Source organism: Tremella mesenterica (assembly GCF_000271645.1).
Source record: "Tremella mesenterica DSM 1558 unplaced genomic scaffold TREMEscaffold_1, whole genome shotgun sequence".
Classification (NCBI taxonomy): domain Eukaryota; kingdom Fungi; phylum Basidiomycota; class Tremellomycetes; order Tremellales; family Tremellaceae; genus Tremella; species Tremella mesenterica.
In genome coordinates this window covers 1,200,417-1,219,169 of record NW_006711225.1, presented here as the reverse complement: position 1 = coordinate 1,219,169, position 18,753 = coordinate 1,200,417, and the positions used below count along the sequence as shown (strand labels likewise).

Below are 18,753 nucleotides of genomic sequence, written 5' to 3'. Positions count from 1 at the left end.
AAGAGATAGAGAGAGAGGGTTGTTGTAGAGAAACAAATCAAACTCGTCCTCGTCGTCGCGTCTTCGCTTTGGCCGGTGCATCGTGGACTTAGCCGCCACAGCACCCACACTCACTCACTCTGCCATCCTTCTCACACTTTTCATACCATACTATTACTCGCATTGGGATCACTTGTCACTTAGTTTATCATCACGGAAGATCCATAAAATACTCGGGAAAACCAACATGGCTGAACACAATTTCTCAGCGGCGTTGACGACATGGAAAGGTCAGCCGTCCTGCGGCCTTAGGGCAAAGCTGATCTGGCAGAGATCAATCTTTCAGAGCTGCAGAAGTCTCTTGATGCCACAGCTCTCGAGCTAGTGGAGAATCAGAAAGAGAATATGGTGGGTAGGAAGAAGCTGGCAGAGCAGACGAGGGGTGAGGTACCACTTCTGCCCTTCTCCTTCTCCACTGCCTCTGGTTCACTCCACCCCACTTGATTCATGGTAGTCGGCACCGGCATATCCGACAAGGTCACCATGACTGACCCATGACAGAGTTCAGAAAGATGCCAGACGACAACGAAAAGCTCAACGCTATCAAGACCCTCCTCAAAGCCTATCAAACGGAGATTGACTCACTGACACGTCGGTCAAAGATGTCAGAAACGTCATTCCTCAACGTTTACAAACTCCTTTCCGATGCGCCCGATCCGTATCCCCTCTTAGATGCAGCGGTGGATCAGACTGTCAAAGTGGCCGAGGCTAGAATGTTAGAGTCGGAACTGAATCGACTGCGAGAGGAGAATGGCGAGTTGAAAAAACAGACTGCGGATCTGGTGCAAGTCGAGGATAAGAGGAAGAAGGCGGAGAGTAAAGCAGAGCAGTTAGAAGCAAAGGTTCGATTATTTTCTTGCCTGTGATATATGAAAATGCTGATATGGTCAGATGGACGAGTTGATACAAGAACGAGTCACGCAAAAGGAGAACGAGCTGAATGCCGAATACGACGAACGTATGCGGAATTACGAAGAGAGGTGAGTTTTACACGATGCTGCAGAACTCAACTCATCGTTTGTAGAGAAAAAGACCTGCAGAGACAAGTCCAAACTGCTAAAAATCAACTTCGAGATTTGCATACTAGCAACGAAAACACACAGGCCAAATTACTCGATGCGAGTGAGAGACAAGAACAAGATGTCGCTGCCAGGTTGGCGGAGTTAGACCTCGTCGCGGCCGATCTGTCAAGGGCGAACGAGCGTGTGGCTACCGTAGAGAGAAGGAATGTCAGTGATCCATCTGTCTCTTTGGTGGGAGATGCTGAACCAAAAGGAGTTGTTACGATCAGAGATCGAATCTGTCAGAAGCGGATCCGCTCAGGCTGATAGGTTAGTTGATTGATGGTTTATTGGTACCTTTTGCGAACATACTGATGAAGTAGGGTTAAAGCTCTGGAATCTCAGATTTCAGAATTGGAAGCGGAAGCTTCACGACTGTTGAAGGCTTTGGAATTGGTCAAAGAGGCTAAAGCCGAGAGTGAGCGAAGTCAGCAGAGAAGGTTGGACGAGACGGCTAAGGAGCTCGCATCGCAGGTGTGTCTATGCTTGATGCCTCACACTTGTCTCAGCTACCTTTGTCATGCTGCGATACGGATCGCTGACTCGTAGGCGGCGGAAGTCGAGCAACTGAAGAGCAAAGTGAAGCAGTATAGTGATTACGATGAAGTCAAGAGAGAGTTGGAAATCATGAAGGTAAATCCTTTCCTTGGGTCTTTATCACTCCCATGGATGTTCCATGTGATTGGACTATCAAGTTCAGCAGAGATATCAAAGACTAAAACGTAGTATGTGGAATTCTCCGGTGGTGATATGGACGATCCCGACTCTGAATCTGTCTCTCTTCCAAACCCTAACGCATCGTTAGCCAACAAACAATCGAACCGATCTCTGGAGAATCTACTAGTGGCGAAGAATCGTCGGTTGTTAGAAGACGTGACTCGTCTGAGAGTTTCTTTCGAAGACCTATCTGGACAACATTCAAGGAGCGAGGAGATGTTGGACAATCTGCAGAACGAATTGAACCGACAGAAAATGTTGAATGAGAAGTTGGAGAATGACTTGTCGTCGATTAATAAGGAGAATGGGACGGGAACGGTACCCGGAATGGGAACTCCTGCTCCTGGTTTGGCAGGATTGGATATTGGGGGTAAAGTCGTGAGTCGTCCTAATTCTCCTTGTAACCTCACTTCTCGCGATAAGCTTCATCACAATCACTCCATGAATCTTATTGATCTTCCTAAACTTCATCCTCCCTATCTTCAGTGTCCACCGAGCTGGGATCTGCACAGGCATCATTCCGAGACTGATCAGTGTACTCTACTTTGCTCAGAACACAGGGCATAGCTTCAGATAATTCATCAAGTAATAGAACTAATAACCAGGACGGTAGAGCTTCTCCAGCAATAACAAACGGTGATACTTCAATCCTACCCATCGTAACATCTCAAAGAGATCGATTCCGTCAACGAAACGCCGAATTAGAAGAAGAACTTCGAAAACAATTCGAAACCATTTCCGATCTTCGAGCAGAAGTGAAATCTCTTCAAGGGGATAATCTAAAATTATACGAAAAAGTAAGGTATATGCAAAGTTATAGAGATACAGTTCCTACAGCCGGACCGAGCGTAGGTTTAGGGAGTGTGATGGGAAGAAGAGAAGATGAAATGGGAAGGTATAAAGATAAATATGAAGAAAGTATGAATCCCTTTGAGGCGTTCAAGGGACGGGTGAGTTTTGATTATATATCTTTTATTTCTTTTCCCACTCCACTACTTCTCTGTTGCTGGGTATATTGCCTTTGAGATGATCTGGGAATTTCTGGTCTTTTATAATTAAGGAGTGTTGAGATTTAAAGATGAGTGATGTGTCTAAGAGTTTCGTTGAATTTCGGGATGAGGGATGTGATAATGTTTCGAAATTCGTCGATGCAGTTTGAGGTGGAGCGCTTGAAGAGAAACCAAAAACCTCTGTGGTGTATACGCCTAACATCAAATTTCCATCCTGCAACAACGACCAGAGGGAAAGGAGCAAAACGTAATCCCTGCTCTTATGGTGGGAATAGGAAAGATGGAAAAGTGCGAAGTCGAAAAGAAAGCCGAGAGCTGATAGTTTAGGAAGCACAAAGAGCTATTCAAGCTCTTAATCCACTAGAAAGAGCGGTTTTCGCTTTGACCAGAGCTATAATCGGTAATAAAAGAGCTAGGAGTATGTTTATTTTATATGCTGCTTCAATAGTGAGTTTTCGTTTTCTTCTTCTTTCCCTCCTTTTTCCCTCATCCTTCTCTTTCATATCTCTTCTTTTCTCCTTCATTCTCTTTTTCCTCTTTCCCGCTTCTCACTTCATTGTGTTCGTCTTCTGACCTTCTTTCCTACCCCTGACCACTTCTTCCAACATTTTCTATACCATGTATCGTCTCTTGGCTTCCATCTCCCTACCCGCCCCTGAGAAGCGATGAGCTGCTCGTGCACCAATAATCTCATTCGACCTTGGACATTGAACCATACTAACATTCAGCATCTCCTCATTCTATTCGTTTTATGGAACACAATGTCAGCTTCTGATTCTTCCGGTCCTCCTATACCTATTCAACCCATTCAATGAATATCATTACAATTTGTATATGAGCAATGTATGCATGATACTAATTCTTTTTCTGCACATTTACAAACTTGCTTTTGTTCCTCAATCTACAACTTGTCTCACCATCCATCCAGATTCATATCATATGTAATTTGTTGAGGATGTTGAATCGATGTCTACAGGCATAAATTCGAGTTTGAGATCGATAGACGGATGACATGATAACTTGATCAAAGATTAAGGATTTGCAAATTTCGCTATACGACGTCTACGTATTTCCTCTGTATATCAGCCTATCACGCACTCTTCTCATACATTCAAAAACTGACCAGGTGAAATATCTTCAGTTGGACCATCATCTTCATCTTCCACAATCACTGGTTCCGTCTCTGATTTATCCTTCGCCGTCTCAGGGACTTTTCCTGTTACCGGGTTTGGCGAGACGGTAGTAGCAGGTAAAGCTGGAGGTGAAGAAACTCCAACACCAGAAGGAATAGCAGGTAAAGAAGGTTTCCTTGGTATTGGTTTAATATCCAATTTTGGAGCTTCCCATCCTTCTGGTAAATCTTCCATACTGGCTCTTAAAGCAGCTTGAAGAGCTTGATCTTCATCATCATACCTCCTGTTATCATGTCTGAAATCCATCGGGACCATGTATGTTTCATCTACTTCTTCATCCTCTTCTTCTTCCTCTGGAGTTTGGAGAGGGTCAAATAATCGTGATGCAGGTTGGGGTTGTGGGCGAGATCTAGGAGCGGGAGAGGGAGAGGGAATCATTTCCTCTAAAGTCTCCGGGAAAAGATCTTGTTCTCGTGGAGGCGGTCTGGATGGACCCGGGGGAGCTGCGATAGGAGGGGAAGAAGGGACTGTCCAGACTGTTGCGGGCGGAGGGGAGGGGTCTACGGATGGTTGATCGGGGTTAGTAGAGGCTGTTAGTCAATTCACGCGTTATTATGGCTGATTGACTTGGTATTAAAAATTCACACGTCGTCAAAAGTCCTCCGAGTGAAGATGACGAAGGAGGGATGAACGAACAAGGGTGAAGAGGAGATGTGTAGAGAAGAGATGCAGTAGGGAAAAGGAGACACGTGGAGAGAAGAAGCCTATAGAAATCAACTCACGTCCAGGATTAGGCTGATCAGGATGCCCAAAACCACCTCCACCCGTTCTTCCAGTCGGTTCACCCAATTGTAATGCCATCGCATCCGCAGGACTCTCAGGCAAATGTGCAACACCACCATCACCCCATCCTTCCCCTTCTGCGAGACCTTCGGCAGAACGACGTACACAGAATACCGAATACCCCTCTTTCTCCGCTTGGGTAAGTACAAGACGAAGATAAGTCGGGGAGATCCATTCTGGTCCTTCGGGAAGGAAAGAATTGAGATTGTACCATCTTTTGGTGGTTGAGAATCTACGAAGACTGAACCAGTGAGAAGAGAGGTTGAGTATGAATCCTGCTTGTTGTCTGTACTTCAGTCCAACTCGACTGTTCCCTTTCTGATCTCCTCATCTCATCTCCTCTCATAGGTTCACCAGAGGGTGAAGGGTGACACCACGTGGGAAAATCTGGCAAGGGGACTGTCTTCCATTACAAAGGAGCCAAGGATGGTAAGACATATCTGGAGCGCAGTTCTTTGTCAAAGACGAAAAGTGGGAGTTGATTGAAGATGAAAAGACGCACTCGGGGAACTCTTGATAATCCCTCATGGCTTCTCCTCGCCATCGGACCAGTGTCAAGTCCCATACTTGCAATGCACGTTCCAACACGGAGATTGAAAAGAATCCAGTGTCATCGTAGTTGAAAGATTTAGTGTTTTGTCTCGAGGGAGATAAAGTGGCGTTCTCTGCCAGATCGAGGCTGCTTGTCAACGATGTTCTCGTATCAGGACGATCCGACGTGTAGATAGGGTTAGGAAAGGGGAGGAACACGAACTTGTGAGCCAAATCAGCGAGGTCAAACTCGCTGTATGTGTGCTGCTGTAGCAAGTTGTTTCTGAGAGACCTTCAGTATAACCAAAGGTGAGATTGAATGAGATGAAAGCTCACAAGCAGTGCTGAGCACCTGGAATGTCAGCAAAAGGAAGAGAAGGACAATGGGTTAGAAGGACGACTGACATAGCTGTGATCCTGGTTCTTGGTCCTCCCAGTAGATATCTGAAATCAGTAAGGAAAGTAAAAGACAAGGGGAGCGTACATGGCACGAGATCCATGATACTGGTGACTGAGTTGAGAGTAGTTGAGGTCAGCCAGTCAGTAGAAGAGGAGACAGGGAGGGAAGAAGAAACGTCATCACATCCGTCACGTGGCCGGCTCAATCGGTCCCACAGTAAAGAGGGGACCATTTAAATTCGATACCGCCCTTCAACCCGACGCGGTCAAGGGGGATACCCCTTCCTATGTAAAGTATCTTGCATCCAAGTCTACTGTTGATACCTACTACAGACTCTCTTGTTCGGCCGCGGTGACACCTCAAGAGCGCACGTTTATACAACAGAAGGGGAGAGCAGTGAATAGGTGGACTGGAGTGAGGGGAGTGAGTGAGAAATTTCCCGATTTGGTGTAAACTCGAGTAAAAGTAAACACGCGGTCGCGAATGATTTTTATGACTTTACCCTTCCCACAGTCATCAATCACAGATACAGTATCTCACCTTACACTTCCCATACACCTCATCTACTTACACTCACTCTTCACTACTCTCTCTGCTTCTGATTATTCATCTATTCTTTCTTCACATTCATATCTCACTCAAGATCGAAAACCATCGCTTGATCGACCAACCGTCGACCGCCTGGACCGCCGTCAACCCTCTATCTCAATTCGACCGCATCCAGACCCGGCTGTGAGAAACACGGTGGCGACTCGACTACTCGCGTATCTTGGACCGATATCATCCCGACAGCTGTGATCGTACAGGAGTAGCAAACCAGTACTAGACGAGAAGGCAGTCAGAGACGCTTCCGTTTACATTATATATCCTCACACGTTTCAATCAAAACAACCTCTTCCGTCAATATCATCAACACGACGCAAGCAGCATCAACAATCATGGCATCTAAAACTTCTACCGCTCCCCAACAGGCAAATGTCGGTGGGACGTTCAAGCTACCCAAAGCCCGAAATCGATCATCTTGGTTCAATCCATCCTTCAAGTCTTCATCATCTTCTTCCTCTTCTTCTTCCACCCCAGCTTCTTCTTCATCAACATCTGTTTCCGCCTCAGCCCAGGTTGGCATCTTCGGCACTCCAGCAGGTTCATCTTCGGGTTTGAGTCTTTCATTATCACCCACGAACCCTTTCCGAATCCGAACTCCTTCATTCCCTACGTCAAAAGGTAAACACAAATTGTCTCCTTCACCTTCTCCAAAACACACAGAGGAAGATTTCGTCATGATTTCTCCTGTACAGCCGCCCAGACTTTCACTCACCATCACCACACCTCCTTCGGCATTTTTCAATCCTGCACCTCGTCCACATCCTCAAATGTCACTTGCCATGGTACGAGAAGATTCGTCATCCTCCTCCTCTCCTCCGGAAGAATCCCCGACACCTTGTGTTGCCAGTGCGGCCGCACGACTCAAACTTGCCGATGATGAGAGTCCTATACGTCGGGTACCAGGACAAAGTAGATCCTTGCGTCAAGTATCAGGTAGTATCATGGGAGAGCGAAAACCACCTGCGAGTCCACTCAAATTCTCGACTGTCAATCTGAGTATGGATGAAGAAATGGAGGATGATGATCCACCCATGCCAGAAACACCTCTTTTACCCCATGGACCGCACTCACATACAATGCCATTATTCCCTCTTCGTACCTCTATCTCACAGGAGAGTAATACTTCAGTCTTCCTCGGAAAACCAGCCTCCTCAAATCTAGATCTTCCGCAGTCCGGACAGCTTTCTACCCTTAGCTATGATCAGCAAAATCAAGAAGTCTCCAACACATCCGGCGCCGGTTCTCGCATACCTCGACTCTCTGCTTCCCACGCTCTTCGGCCACGTTCATCAGTAGAGGCTCAAAAAGCCCTTCCGACATTGACACAGAAGAAAGCTGCGTCGCTCGGCGAGATACAGTCCATGTCAAATAAGGATGAACCATTCGGTTCTTCCTCTACCATTCCTTTCTCTGCCAGTCTGCCCAAAAAGTCTCGTCCTGGGTCAATGTCTCTTACCGTGGCACCCGGTCGTGCACACAAGCGGATGAACTCTGGAGAACACTCATCGTTCGGTGTAAATGGTGCTGCTGGGATAGGATCTATCTCAAGGTCATTCGGACAGAAGAACGGCCTAGCTCTATCCCTCTCCCCAGGCCTGGGTCATTTACCTGAACTCTCCACCAGTAACTCGAGTATCACATCAATGTCCGCGACCACCACAGTCAGCACTCCACCTCTGAGCTCTTTCTCGCCTATGGAACCGCCGATATTCGAAAACGTCAAACCCCTTCAGGAAGCTTTTCAAAGTTCAACTGCGACAGTAAGTAGAAAGTTCAAGCCTCGAGATTCCGGCGTCGCCATGGAAGATCAATCACAATCCTCCACCGTCTCTGCGAAATATCCACCCAATCCCTCCGCAATCCGCAATCCCTTCGCTACCAATACCAATAACTCTCCTGCAATGGATATCGGAGGGAAGACAATGGGTCCACCCTCCATGCTTCGAATCAATACCCGACCTCCTCGCAGACCGTCAATGTTGAAACGAACCTCCTCTATGGGAGATGAACGTCCTCAACCGCAAGAAGTCGAGACACCGTCAGTGGCATCTAGCATGCAATCTGGCTGGCCTGGGGCCTTTGGATTCCTCGGTGATGTTGGCGCGCAGATAGCTTTGCCAATCAGTCACGGGGATCCGAAACCGTCTATGCCAGGAACGCCAGTGAAGAAATCTGCCTACGCTCCAAGAGTTACGCATTCTCGCTCTCACCCCACCTTGCCGTCAGAGTCTGAGAGTATAAGCGAAGGTTTGAACGGGCAAGTACCGTTAGGCGATTCAACACGGCACAATATGCCCCCTGTCACCAGACTAGTACCTCCTAGTACTACTAAGAAACCTTTTGGACATTTGAAGGGCACTGGGTTGGCCCTACGGACCGCGGCAATGGAGATGGATAGTAGTCCCGAACGAGATGGGAGTGATCCAGCCAGTCCGACTGCCAGACTCGCACCTGTCAGTGCTATCAGAATAGGAGGTATGAGTCAACCGACTGGGACAGTGATTCTGTCACGGGTTGGGACACTTGAGAGAATGGACGAAGCGATGGGCGCTGAGAGTGATGATGAAGTTACTCCGACGAAAAAGTCTGGCACTGGAGATCAAAAGCCTTTAGCTCGTAAGTCATTTGCATCATCTCCGTTACCAGGAAATTTAAGTTGTATGATATCAAGGACACTGCTGACTTCTCAGCCCCACGAACAAATCTCATCTCTCCCACACCATCCCCACGTCCTAGGGCAAGCACAAAAACCGGAAGCTACAGGCCGACGGGTAACCCCACCGGTCCTAATGGAACTATCATGCCTCGACTCTCTCTGCCGGCTTTTGCTGCCCCCAAGATCCATCGCGCGCTCCATCATCGTCAGAGTCACCCTGCCACTTCAGCACAGTTCGCCGACGACGACGTGTTCGAACGCAAATTCATCACGCTGGAGACTTTGGGGAAGGGTGCATTCAGTACAGTTGTGAAGGTTCAAGAAAGACATGGAGATGGTTTGTTTGCGGTGAAAATTGCTCGTGGAGTATTTGACGGTGTCAGAGATAGGTGAGTCTTTGGTCAAAAATACGAAGAGGTGTTACTGATGACACAGGTTGAGACATCTTGAAGAAGTTGACATACTTCGTCACCTTAGTAAAGAACCTAGTAATCATGTCATCAGGTTCGAAGATGCGTGGGAGCAAAATCGACAGTTATTTATTCAGACAGAATTGTGTCTAGGAAGTCTGTTGTTCTTCCTGGAAGAATACGGCCAAGTTGTGGAACGTATGGACGAAGCGAGAGTCTGGAAAATCGTCAGGGAACTGAGTGATGTGAGTGCCCTGCTGAATAGATAATGTGAGTTGTGCTGACATTCGCAGGGCATCCATCACATTCACTCTCACAATGTGATTCATTTCGATCTGAAACCTGCCAACATTCTCATCTCCCCTGCTGGTTCACTCAAGATTGCCGACTTTGGACTCGCCGCGCGCTGGCCGCGTGTGACACCACAAGAGGTTTTGGAGGGATCAGGTCTGGGTGGTAGCGTAGCTGGGATCGGGTTAGGTTCACCGGAGAAGCTAGAAAGGGAAGGAGATAGAGTTTATATGGCTCCTGAGATGTTGAGAGGAGTATTTGAGATGGCTGCGGATATATTTTCGTGAGTCTATCGCTACAATCATGTCCTTTCATCATCTTCAAGTGACTCGATCGTCCCTCTTCTGGCCACACGTCCAATGCATCTTTAGGACCTCGTCGAATCTCTAATAGTTGTGAAGACGAAGCAGCAGCTGATCGAAGCAGATTCGGTTTGATCGTTTTGGAAGTATCTACCAACATTTGCGTCCCTGACGGTGGTCTCTCATGGCAAGCCATTCGTTCCGATGATTTCTCAGTGGTGGACTTATCTCCCCTCTCTCCCGCCTTGACAGACCTCATCACTCAATGTATGCGTTCTCATCCTTCCCTTCGACCAACCAGTCATCATCTAGTCAGTCATCCGGTCATACAACGTGCTCGAAGTGGTGGTACGGCATTGGCACCTGAAGAACCCATGTGGTTGGTGGAAGTATTGACAGGTTCTGGATTTGTCGCACCTCCTATTAGAGGTGATGGGGATGTGGAGATGTTGGATGGATGAATCGATCTCATTTCACAACTCACTTCGACATTTATCAACGAGACGTTCGACGTTCGACGTTCGACGTTCGACGACGAGGAATACGCAAGATAAAGCTATTTATTCCCATGTGATCGGTAGGAAGTCTAGTGCTTTGGGAGGAGGAATATTGCAACATAGATACCATCTCAGGACGAGAACAGTTGAAAGCGTGGAGGTGGAGGAAAGGGACGGGCTCAAAGAAGAGGAATATCGAAGATTCGGACAAAGAAGGAAAAGTTGTAATTATCCAAACCCCGCTCATCTGCCATGCCGTACATATTCCCCAAACCACACTTGTGCAATTCATACAAAATACATATTCTTGTTCAATATCAAAGAGAGTTTCGAAAACAGTGTGGATCGTGATGATGAAGATTGTAGATTTAGTCAATGCTTATAGGGTTCTATGAATCTCATGTGATGTCATGAACCAATTTCCTTGTTGGCAGTCATGGATATGAAGGCATACCTCACGATTAAGCGCAATAACCTTCCTCTTGAAACACCATTGGGGGAAATAGATATATATGAACAAGCTCGTTGGAAGGTGAGAAACCTCAGATCTGGACCTGGTTAGTAAATGATCCATGCAGTCAAGTCACATTCTAACGTTGACATTGAGGGATGTCGGTAGAATGAGAAGGAAACGTGTAGTAAATGTGGGGTTAGGGGCAATGATGGACTCACCTCCTTTGTAGAATCTTCTCCATTCATGTTTGAGAATCTAGAAAGTACCATCCTCCACTAGGTCTGAAGATGTATATCCATTGTACTCGTCTCCTTTTTGACACGACGGAGTTACGAGACGTGCACCGCCCCTCAAAGAACGTTATATACTCATCTTGTGGGATGGACAGGGTGGTAACAACCTCTTTCCTTCATATCATATATAATTTTATTTATTGACAAATCTCATCATTGAAAACATGGACGATGTAAGAAACCATGGTAGAATCAGCCTTCGTCCAGACATAGTTGGCTTTGACACGAGTACCCTCCCCATGCCCTGGTCGCCGGAACCGGAACCGGTAGTAAAGGAGGAGTCATCGCGGAATGAACGTGATCAAGGTGAGCTACGGGCACCATGGTGGGTAAACACATACTTAGCTGATGGTCAGAACAAGAACATCCTCATGATGATGTACCAGATGATCCCACTGCATTACTGAGCGACTATCAAGAACTGATCAATAAGTGTTGTCATGCAAACCACAGCTTATCCACAGGTAGTATGAGTTGGACTACACCTGAGATAATAAGTATGCGCCTGCTGGATGCACTTTTGGAGAAAAGTGTGAGCGTAGTTCAAGAGTTTTTGAATGATGATGAAAATCTTGCTCTTATCAGAGATCTCCCGCCAGCAAACCAGTCTTGGTTTGTGAGTAACGTCGTGTTCAAGCCATTGACAAGCAAAATGAAAAGCTTTGTTGAGAACCAAGAGCGATCAGTAACAGAAGTTCAAAGTTTGTCTGTTATTCTGCGTGACATCCCTGGGAAAGGAATGGTGCAGGATATGAACCAAGTTGATCTTTTTGAGGTCCTGGAAGAGGTAGCCTCCACAATGAATTTGTGAACCAGCCCCCCTATGGCCAAGTCCTTTCAATCCAGCTCACAGCTGACAGCTCCCAAAGAAGCTCTCAGTAAGAGATTGGCATTGCTCTTGTGGCTATCAGGTATGCTCATAACAAAGCTTCAAGAGGTGGTAAGTACATAAAGGAAACAGCAGACAAACATTGACAAAGATTGGTTTGTAGAATGGAGAGAAGGAGAGATGGATATGAGGTGATCAAGTAGTACGTGATAGTTGAGTTTGCTGGCATATATGCAGCTAGCAACATGGGCTACAATCTTGTTGCACATTAGTGTAACGGTACTGGAAACACAACGACTAAGTTGCAGTGTCACGGCCGTTGAATAACTTCTCTTCAATAGACCGACGGTTGACAAACCTCGGCTAACTTGACACTACAGCTTTGATGTCTCACCCAAACAAAAGGGTGCAGGCGTTGAAAGGAGTGTAACTACGGCATACTTTGACGTAATTACTCTATCTGGGGTCTTCTCTGATGGTGATGTATCTCGATTTGTATATAGCTATCTCTATCAATCTTTCACTACCGACAACAATCAAGGATCGCTGAAGAACTTCAGCAATCTTCTCAGCTAATATCATTTACTCCTCCTAGATGTTCACCCAACCCTCTTGCGCTTAGACGTACTTCAACACACTTCATCCAACTTTCCCGTGTCCCCAGCCATACTCCTCCACCTTCAACTAACTCCGCCTAACATCACCGCACTTCTGCTTCCATTTTCCCTACTTAGCCTAACTCCGCCTAACATCGCCGCACTTCTGCTTCCATTGTCCCTACTTAGCCTAACTCCGTCTAACTTTGCGGTACTTCTGCTCCCTTGTCCCTGCTTAGCCTAACTCCGTCTAAGTTTGCCGTTGTCACAGGGTTGTTTCTTCGTTAACTTCCTAGGACCAACGGCCAATAACTTCGTGGGCTTCAACCTTTAACTACCTCGTTGTCACAAAGCGTGTGACAAGTCGAGCAAAAGTCGGGGAAGGGTATTTAACCAGCGATCGGCGGTAGGGTTAACCGCCGATTAATAGGCCTTTTTGTCGCAGTGGTTAACATCACTGTTCCGTTGGGCACTGTTATATTGAGCCAATGCTGGTTAGTTGGTCCTCGTGACACTCGTTGTTTGAAATATGAAATAGGTGACAATAACTTCTGGGTGTAATAACTTCGTACTTTACTAACTTCTATCACTAAGACAACAACCAGAGATCGTCAAAGATCTCTGGGAACTTCGGTTCTTAAGTACTTCGTCCTTCCCTAACTTCTTCAACGCAGAACTTCATTCAACCCAAAGTCCCGAGCTTCGTACCTCACAAACTTTGTCCCCAACGAAGTTCGTGCCTCCCTAACTTCATATCTCCCTAACTTTGTATCTTCCTAACTTTTTATCTCCCTGACTTCACATCTCCCTAACTTCCCACATAACTAACTTCGCCCTCAACGAAGTTAGCCTCCTAATACCCTCGTGGGTGATGAAGTTCATGAGAACTGGATCGTTGATGGCAAACTGATGTTCAAAGGAACCTTGTTGATGGGAAAAGATGATGTCACGCGGTGCCGCGTGACAGCCGTACTTTGCTGTCCTTATGCTCCAGGCCCCTGTATACTTTATTCTCCCGTTGTACTTCGCCGTAATTGGTCTCAGATGTCCTGAGTTACATGTAGAGTAAAGAGGTTAAGACGTGATAGGGGTTTGATGGTCAAAGGAGGGTCATTGTTGGTGGAATAATTGAGGTGTCACAACATAGTTCGTGACAAATTACAGGTCACGTACAAACCCCCAAACTCTTGTAGACACCTCTTCATAGCTTTAGATGCAACTCTCATCCCCAACGATTCTCTGTTGAATTTTTGATACCTTGGTACGAGTACAAGCATGGATGAAGCACAGCACCCTCCTCATGAACATTTGATCTGGACCATGGATCATGACTGAAGTAGAGCCTCAGGGATTCCAGTACATAGTCTTATGCATCACCTTTGTCATGCAGTTGCCTTTTTACATTATTGGAGACGTTTCTGTCAAAACCGATGGCGTGGACGCCGACTTGAATGACTTCGCGGGCCTATGTTTCAGCCGCGGGCCTATTTGTCGTTTTCACTCCTTTCATCTTGCGCCCCCAAAACCTCAGCTCCAAACGTCATTCCTCCCGCCATGCCGCCTCGTATATACTCAACTCCAGCACTACCATTCCTTACTGTATCTATCTCCGCTGCTCTCTTCCCTAACTCCAGCTTAACATCTTCATTTTCCTCACTAGATACCTGTTAATCCTCTGGGAACATGTACGCTCCTAAGGGGTATGATTCCGATTCTTCCGACCCAGAGACGATCACTCCTCCCCCTTCTCCAAAACTCCAAACTAAACCTCATTTCTCTTTCCGTTCTCTCTTACCCACCTCTGGTTCTCTCTTTCCTCGGAAACTCTCAAGGCGTAACTCTCAGACTAGTGCAAAATCCAAACATGAGTACCGCAGGCAGAATACACCTAGAAGCCCTACGCCCCCTTTGGGTAAGAAGAGCGTACGATGGGGACCTGACGAGGAATTGAGTCCTCAAACGAGATTAAGACAGAGAGCTTTGGGATTATTTGTATCGCCTGAAGCTTCTCCCTCATCTACTGATCCATCTCCCACAGACGTACAAGGTCAAGTGAGACCAGAGCAGAATGAAGGGGAAGAAGTGAGGAATGATGTTGGAGAAGAGGTTTTGGTACTCTTGAGAAGACTGATAGCTGATAACGCTTCACGAAGAGAAGAAGTAACTACTAATCTTACTGAACCTTCTAATCTCCCTTATCTCAATACAGAAACTGAGCCTTCCGATCCGAATGAATCTCAACCTAGACCTTCACTCCGACCACCCACACCCGGACCTCCCAAGGTTGACGAAACGCCTCTGAAGGAAGTGGAGAAGCCGGTGAAATCTGACAAGAAGGACAGAAAGGAGAAGAAGAAACCAGAACCTTTACATGTTGTGAACCCCGACACAGGTCCTCACACTCCCAATCTACCACCGACCGACGGTAAGCAACATGATCTGAACGAAGAATATTTTGACTCTTCTCATCCTGCACCATCTCAGAGACCCAGTTCACATCCGCATCAATATCGTCCACAGATCGATCCGTACACCAACACCCACCCTCATCCCACAAGTCTGACTTGGCCAGAAGCGCATCCAACTCCATCGACCACACCTTCCCATCTCTCTCAGAGACAAGATCCGGGTTATTCGACACACCCACACACGGCACCTCCTTGGCAAAATACTTCTCAGTCAAATCACCCTATCGACCACCATATACCCTCCCCAAACCCATACCCCAATCAGCAGGATCTATCTCAAATGGTCCATGGTTCACCTTTTCATCCGAATCAACCTCCATATGGTGTTTATCCGCAACTCCCACCATGGCAATATCCACAATATAACCCTCGTCATGATTCATCTTCTTCTACCAACAGAAACAGTAATGGGTACCAAACCCAACCACCACCAATATACCCACATCCGCCAGCTCTCCAGCCTTGGCAGCCATACTATCCTCCAGCATACTACCATCCACTTCCCATTCCGTACCCTGTGAATGGTGGTAGACGGTCAAGCAAGGGAGGATCTCCAATGTGGTCACCGTTGGCCAATCCCTGGGAGTTACCGTCTTCCACCTCGGAATCATCTCCTACTGAGGAGGACTCGCCTTCCAGACGCAGACGTAGGCAGAGGAACGTAAACAATCCCAAGCCTACACAGCCAAGCAAACAATCGAGGGAGAGGAGAGAACGTCATCGAGATGGACGAAAGGAAGAATTTGTTTCAGAGCAATCACAATCTGAGACGGCCCGTGACGCGCCGAAGGCATCCCGAGAGATTGGGAAAGACGGAAGAGGGTCAGACAAGGAGTGGAAGAAAGGCATCGATTCCGACATCGGTGTCCCGGTAAATGACAGGATAATGTCCAGAAAGAGGTCAGAACCGAAGTCACTGCCTCCCCAGGGAACCAAAGAAATCGAAGCCTCTACACAGAGAATACCCGCGCTATATACTGATGACAGGCAAGGTCAGAAGCGCGTCGAGCAAAGTCCGCCTACTAGACCTTCCGAGGAACGTCCAATAACGTCAGAAAGTCCTCCAATCAAACAGGAACATGAAAAGGAACAACGAGGGAGCAACAAAGATCTTGTCGAGAGGGAGCGCGACAAAGCCATGCCCAGATCCCCGCCACATCAGACGTCGGAAGAACAGCTTGCCTGTCTGAAACGTAAACAATCCAAACTGTCGGAGACTCAGTCGTCCAAGTCCCCTGCTCCCCAGCCTAGCTCACTTGATGAGAGAGAAAGAAGTAGAGTAGCTGATATGAACCTCAAACACAGAGTGAAGGAGGTGGCAACTGGGAAGGAGGGGTCGGACAACGACGTAACGGCACCAAGGAAAGCAAAAGAGAGACCTGAACAAGGAAAGCAGCTTACCGAGCCAACAGAACAAGAGAAAGCGGCGTATCTGAGAAAGAAGGAGGAAGCTAAACGTAAGATGGCTGACCAAGCAGGCCCCACGGGATCTGATGAACCCACAAGCGAAGTGAAGGATAAGGGCGAAGAAAAACAGATGACAAAGGAGGAGAGAGAGACTTATCTGAAGAAGAAGGAGGAAACAAAACTTATGATGGCTCCCCAACGTACGGTGTCTGATGAAGCCACAAACAATGCCAAGTCGAAGGGAAGAGAGAGAGAGATGACAGAGGAGCAGAAAGAGGCATATATGAGAAGGAAAGTGGAGGCAAAAGATATGATCGCTAGGCAAGCAGGTTCTATGAGATCTAATGATGCCATGGACAGGCAGATGGAGATGACGAAGGAGCAAAAGGAGGCATATATGAGGAAGAAAGCAGAAGCACAACGTATGACGGCTCAACAACCTCGTATGGCCCCTGACAAGCCTGCTGTCGGTGAATTGGACAGAGGAAAACAAGCCGAGATTACGGAGATGGAGAAGCAAGCTTATCTGACGAAGAACGAACGGGCAAGAGACATGATGCTCGAAGGAACCGACAAACCTGATGAAAGCTCGCAATCCGAAGTCAAGAATAGAAGCAAGGAGAGGCAGATGACCAAAGAGGAGAAAGAAGCTTATCTAAGGAAGAAAGAAGAGGCAAAACGTATCTTGGCTCAGAAAGAAACTGGAGATGGGGTCTCTGAACCTGATAGTCATGGTCACATCACTCCAGGTCGTACTGACAACAAGATCAAGTCAAAGCAAGGAGGGGAAGACACAGGAAACTCTGGGACCAAACTTGGAAATCATGTCCCACAATCAGACAAGCTCTCAGAGAAAGCTCGGATGTCAGAACAGGACCCAAGACTGAAGGGAATGACACCCGAGCAGCGAAAACAATATGAACGGTACTTGGCAGCCAAAAGAGCAAAGGAGGGCGGGAAATTGGGAACAGGTGCAGATTCAGCCGGACAGACAAGAGACAGAGAGAGCTTGAAGACTGATACAAAGGCTTTGGGTAAAGAGGGGTATGAACAGGGAATTCGGAGAGAGTTAGGGCCTGATTCGAAGAACAAGGAGACAGAGGAATCAGTAGGTCAGGAAAAACAAACGCGACAGGAAACGCGTGATCAAGATGTTACGATCAGCCAAGGGAAACAAACCCGCAGGGAAAAGGATGGCCAGGAGTCAAGGAAGAAACCGGGAGAAGTCAGGAGAGATGATTCACCTGATGAGATCTCTCCAGGAGTTTCCAACGACAAGATTGAGGAGCGTCCTGGATCGCTCCCAGGCGTCCGACCCGAACAGACAAAACCAGTTAAGGGAAAGGAAAAAGAAAGGCCTGGAAGGGAAGAAGGGGATGAGAATGAAAGACGTAAACGGGATAAGATGGAGGCTTACCTCCTTGCGAAAAAGAACGACATGAAAGAGGTCGAGCGGGAAGATTCTGCATCTATCCCTCCTGGCAAAGATTGGAGACGAGAGGATTATCTGGAGAGTGAAAAGAAGAAGAAGGAGGAGGCTTATATAGCTGCCAAGGCCGAGGCCAGCAAATCAGGTGGGGGTGGGGGGTCGCCTGCCACTGAACCTAATCAGGCAGAACTTGTAAAACAGGGAGACGATCCGGAGAGAAATGAGAGAGATCCGAAGGAAGTGATGGAGTCTCTCAAGACAAAAGACAGTGGTGGAGAGTCAGAGACGCCCGAGGGAGCGGAAGTGATACAAGCACGTGAAACCTCAGAGTCAAGGAGTGATGCGCCTGAAGACTTGGAGAGACGAAAGAAGGAGAAGATGAAAGCTTATCTTGAGGCGAAACAGAAGGCCGAGGCAGATCGAGTTACCAGGGATGGAGCGTCGACTTTTCCTAGAGAAGGAATGAAGGAAGCGGACATCCAGGAGTTGGAGAGACGGAAGAGGGAAAAAATGGAAGCGTACCTTGCTGCGAAGAATGCAAACAGCCAAGCGATCCCAACTGAAGCATCTGAAGATCGTCAATATGGAAATGTGGGGGACTTGACTAGAGATCAAAATGATCAGGAGAAACGAAAGAAGGAGAAGATGGATGCCTACCTTGCTGCCAAAGGATCAAAGTCCGGGAAAATTTCACCTGGATCGGAGGAGATTCACTCACAAGCCAAGAATCTCGATTCTCAAGGGCCGCAAGAAGCTGAAATGGAGGAAAGGAAGAAAGCGA

At 47.3% G+C, this 18,753-nt stretch overlaps 4 protein-coding genes across 4 annotated transcripts; 3 read left to right on the top strand and 1 right to left on the bottom strand.

Moving 5' to 3' along the window:
• Positions 1–177: 177 nt before the first annotated feature.
• Positions 178–3,642, top strand: TREMEDRAFT_70654 (uncharacterized protein; the record flags this gene model as incomplete). Its single annotated transcript, XM_007001940.1, has 12 exons — positions 178–269; positions 311–421; positions 541–881; positions 931–1,019; positions 1,064–1,268; positions 1,315–1,370; positions 1,424–1,574; positions 1,650–1,733; positions 1,827–2,217; positions 2,442–2,767; positions 3,155–3,274; positions 3,556–3,642. The coding sequence occupies exons 1-12, from the start codon at positions 227–229 to the stop codon at positions 3,640–3,642; spliced, it is 2,004 nt and encodes a 667-aa protein (XP_007002002.1). The 5' UTR covers positions 178–226.
• Positions 3,643–3,657: 15 nt separating this feature from the next.
• TREMEDRAFT_72691 (uncharacterized protein) lies at positions 3,658–5,876 on the bottom strand. The gene is made up of 8 exons (XM_007002062.1): positions 5,819–5,876; positions 5,740–5,778; positions 5,671–5,686; positions 5,558–5,617; positions 5,306–5,482; positions 4,743–5,089; positions 3,951–4,550; positions 3,658–3,902 (listed from the first exon to the last, which is right to left on the bottom strand). Exons 1-8 carry the CDS (start codon positions 5,832–5,834, stop codon positions 3,859–3,861), a joined length of 1,299 nt encoding a protein of 432 aa, XP_007002124.1. The 5' UTR covers positions 5,835–5,876; the 3' UTR covers positions 3,658–3,858.
• A 796-nt stretch (positions 5,877–6,672) lies between these two features.
• On the top strand, positions 6,673–10,460 carry TREMEDRAFT_66766 (uncharacterized protein; the record flags this gene model as incomplete). The annotated part of the gene is made up of 6 exons (XM_007001810.1): positions 6,673–6,711; positions 6,853–8,956; positions 9,031–9,385; positions 9,432–9,651; positions 9,700–9,980; positions 10,124–10,460. 6 exons carry the CDS (start codon positions 6,673–6,675, stop codon positions 10,458–10,460), a joined length of 3,336 nt encoding a protein of 1,111 aa, XP_007001872.1.
• Positions 10,461–11,482: 1,022 nt separating this feature from the next.
• Positions 11,483–12,054, top strand: TREMEDRAFT_58375 (uncharacterized protein; the record flags this gene model as incomplete). Its single annotated transcript, XM_007001182.1, has 4 exons — positions 11,483–11,549; positions 11,600–11,677; positions 11,708–11,859; positions 11,914–12,054. 4 exons carry the CDS (start codon positions 11,483–11,485, stop codon positions 12,052–12,054), a joined length of 438 nt encoding a protein of 145 aa, XP_007001244.1.
• Between the last annotated feature and the right edge of the window lie 6,699 nt (positions 12,055–18,753).

What these genes read in the sequence shown, in the direction of transcription:
- TREMEDRAFT_72691 (XM_007002062.1), bottom strand. An exon ending in CTCGCTGATTTGGCTCACAA is followed by an intron (nt 5,483 to 5,557) that starts GTTCGTGTTCCT and finishes GTTGACAAGCAG; the next exon opens with CCTCGATCTGGCAGAGAACG. An exon ending in TGATCAGCCTAATCCTGGAC is followed by an intron (nt 4,551 to 4,742) that starts GTGAGTTGATTT and finishes ATTGACTAACAG; the next exon opens with CCTCTACTAACCCCGATCAA.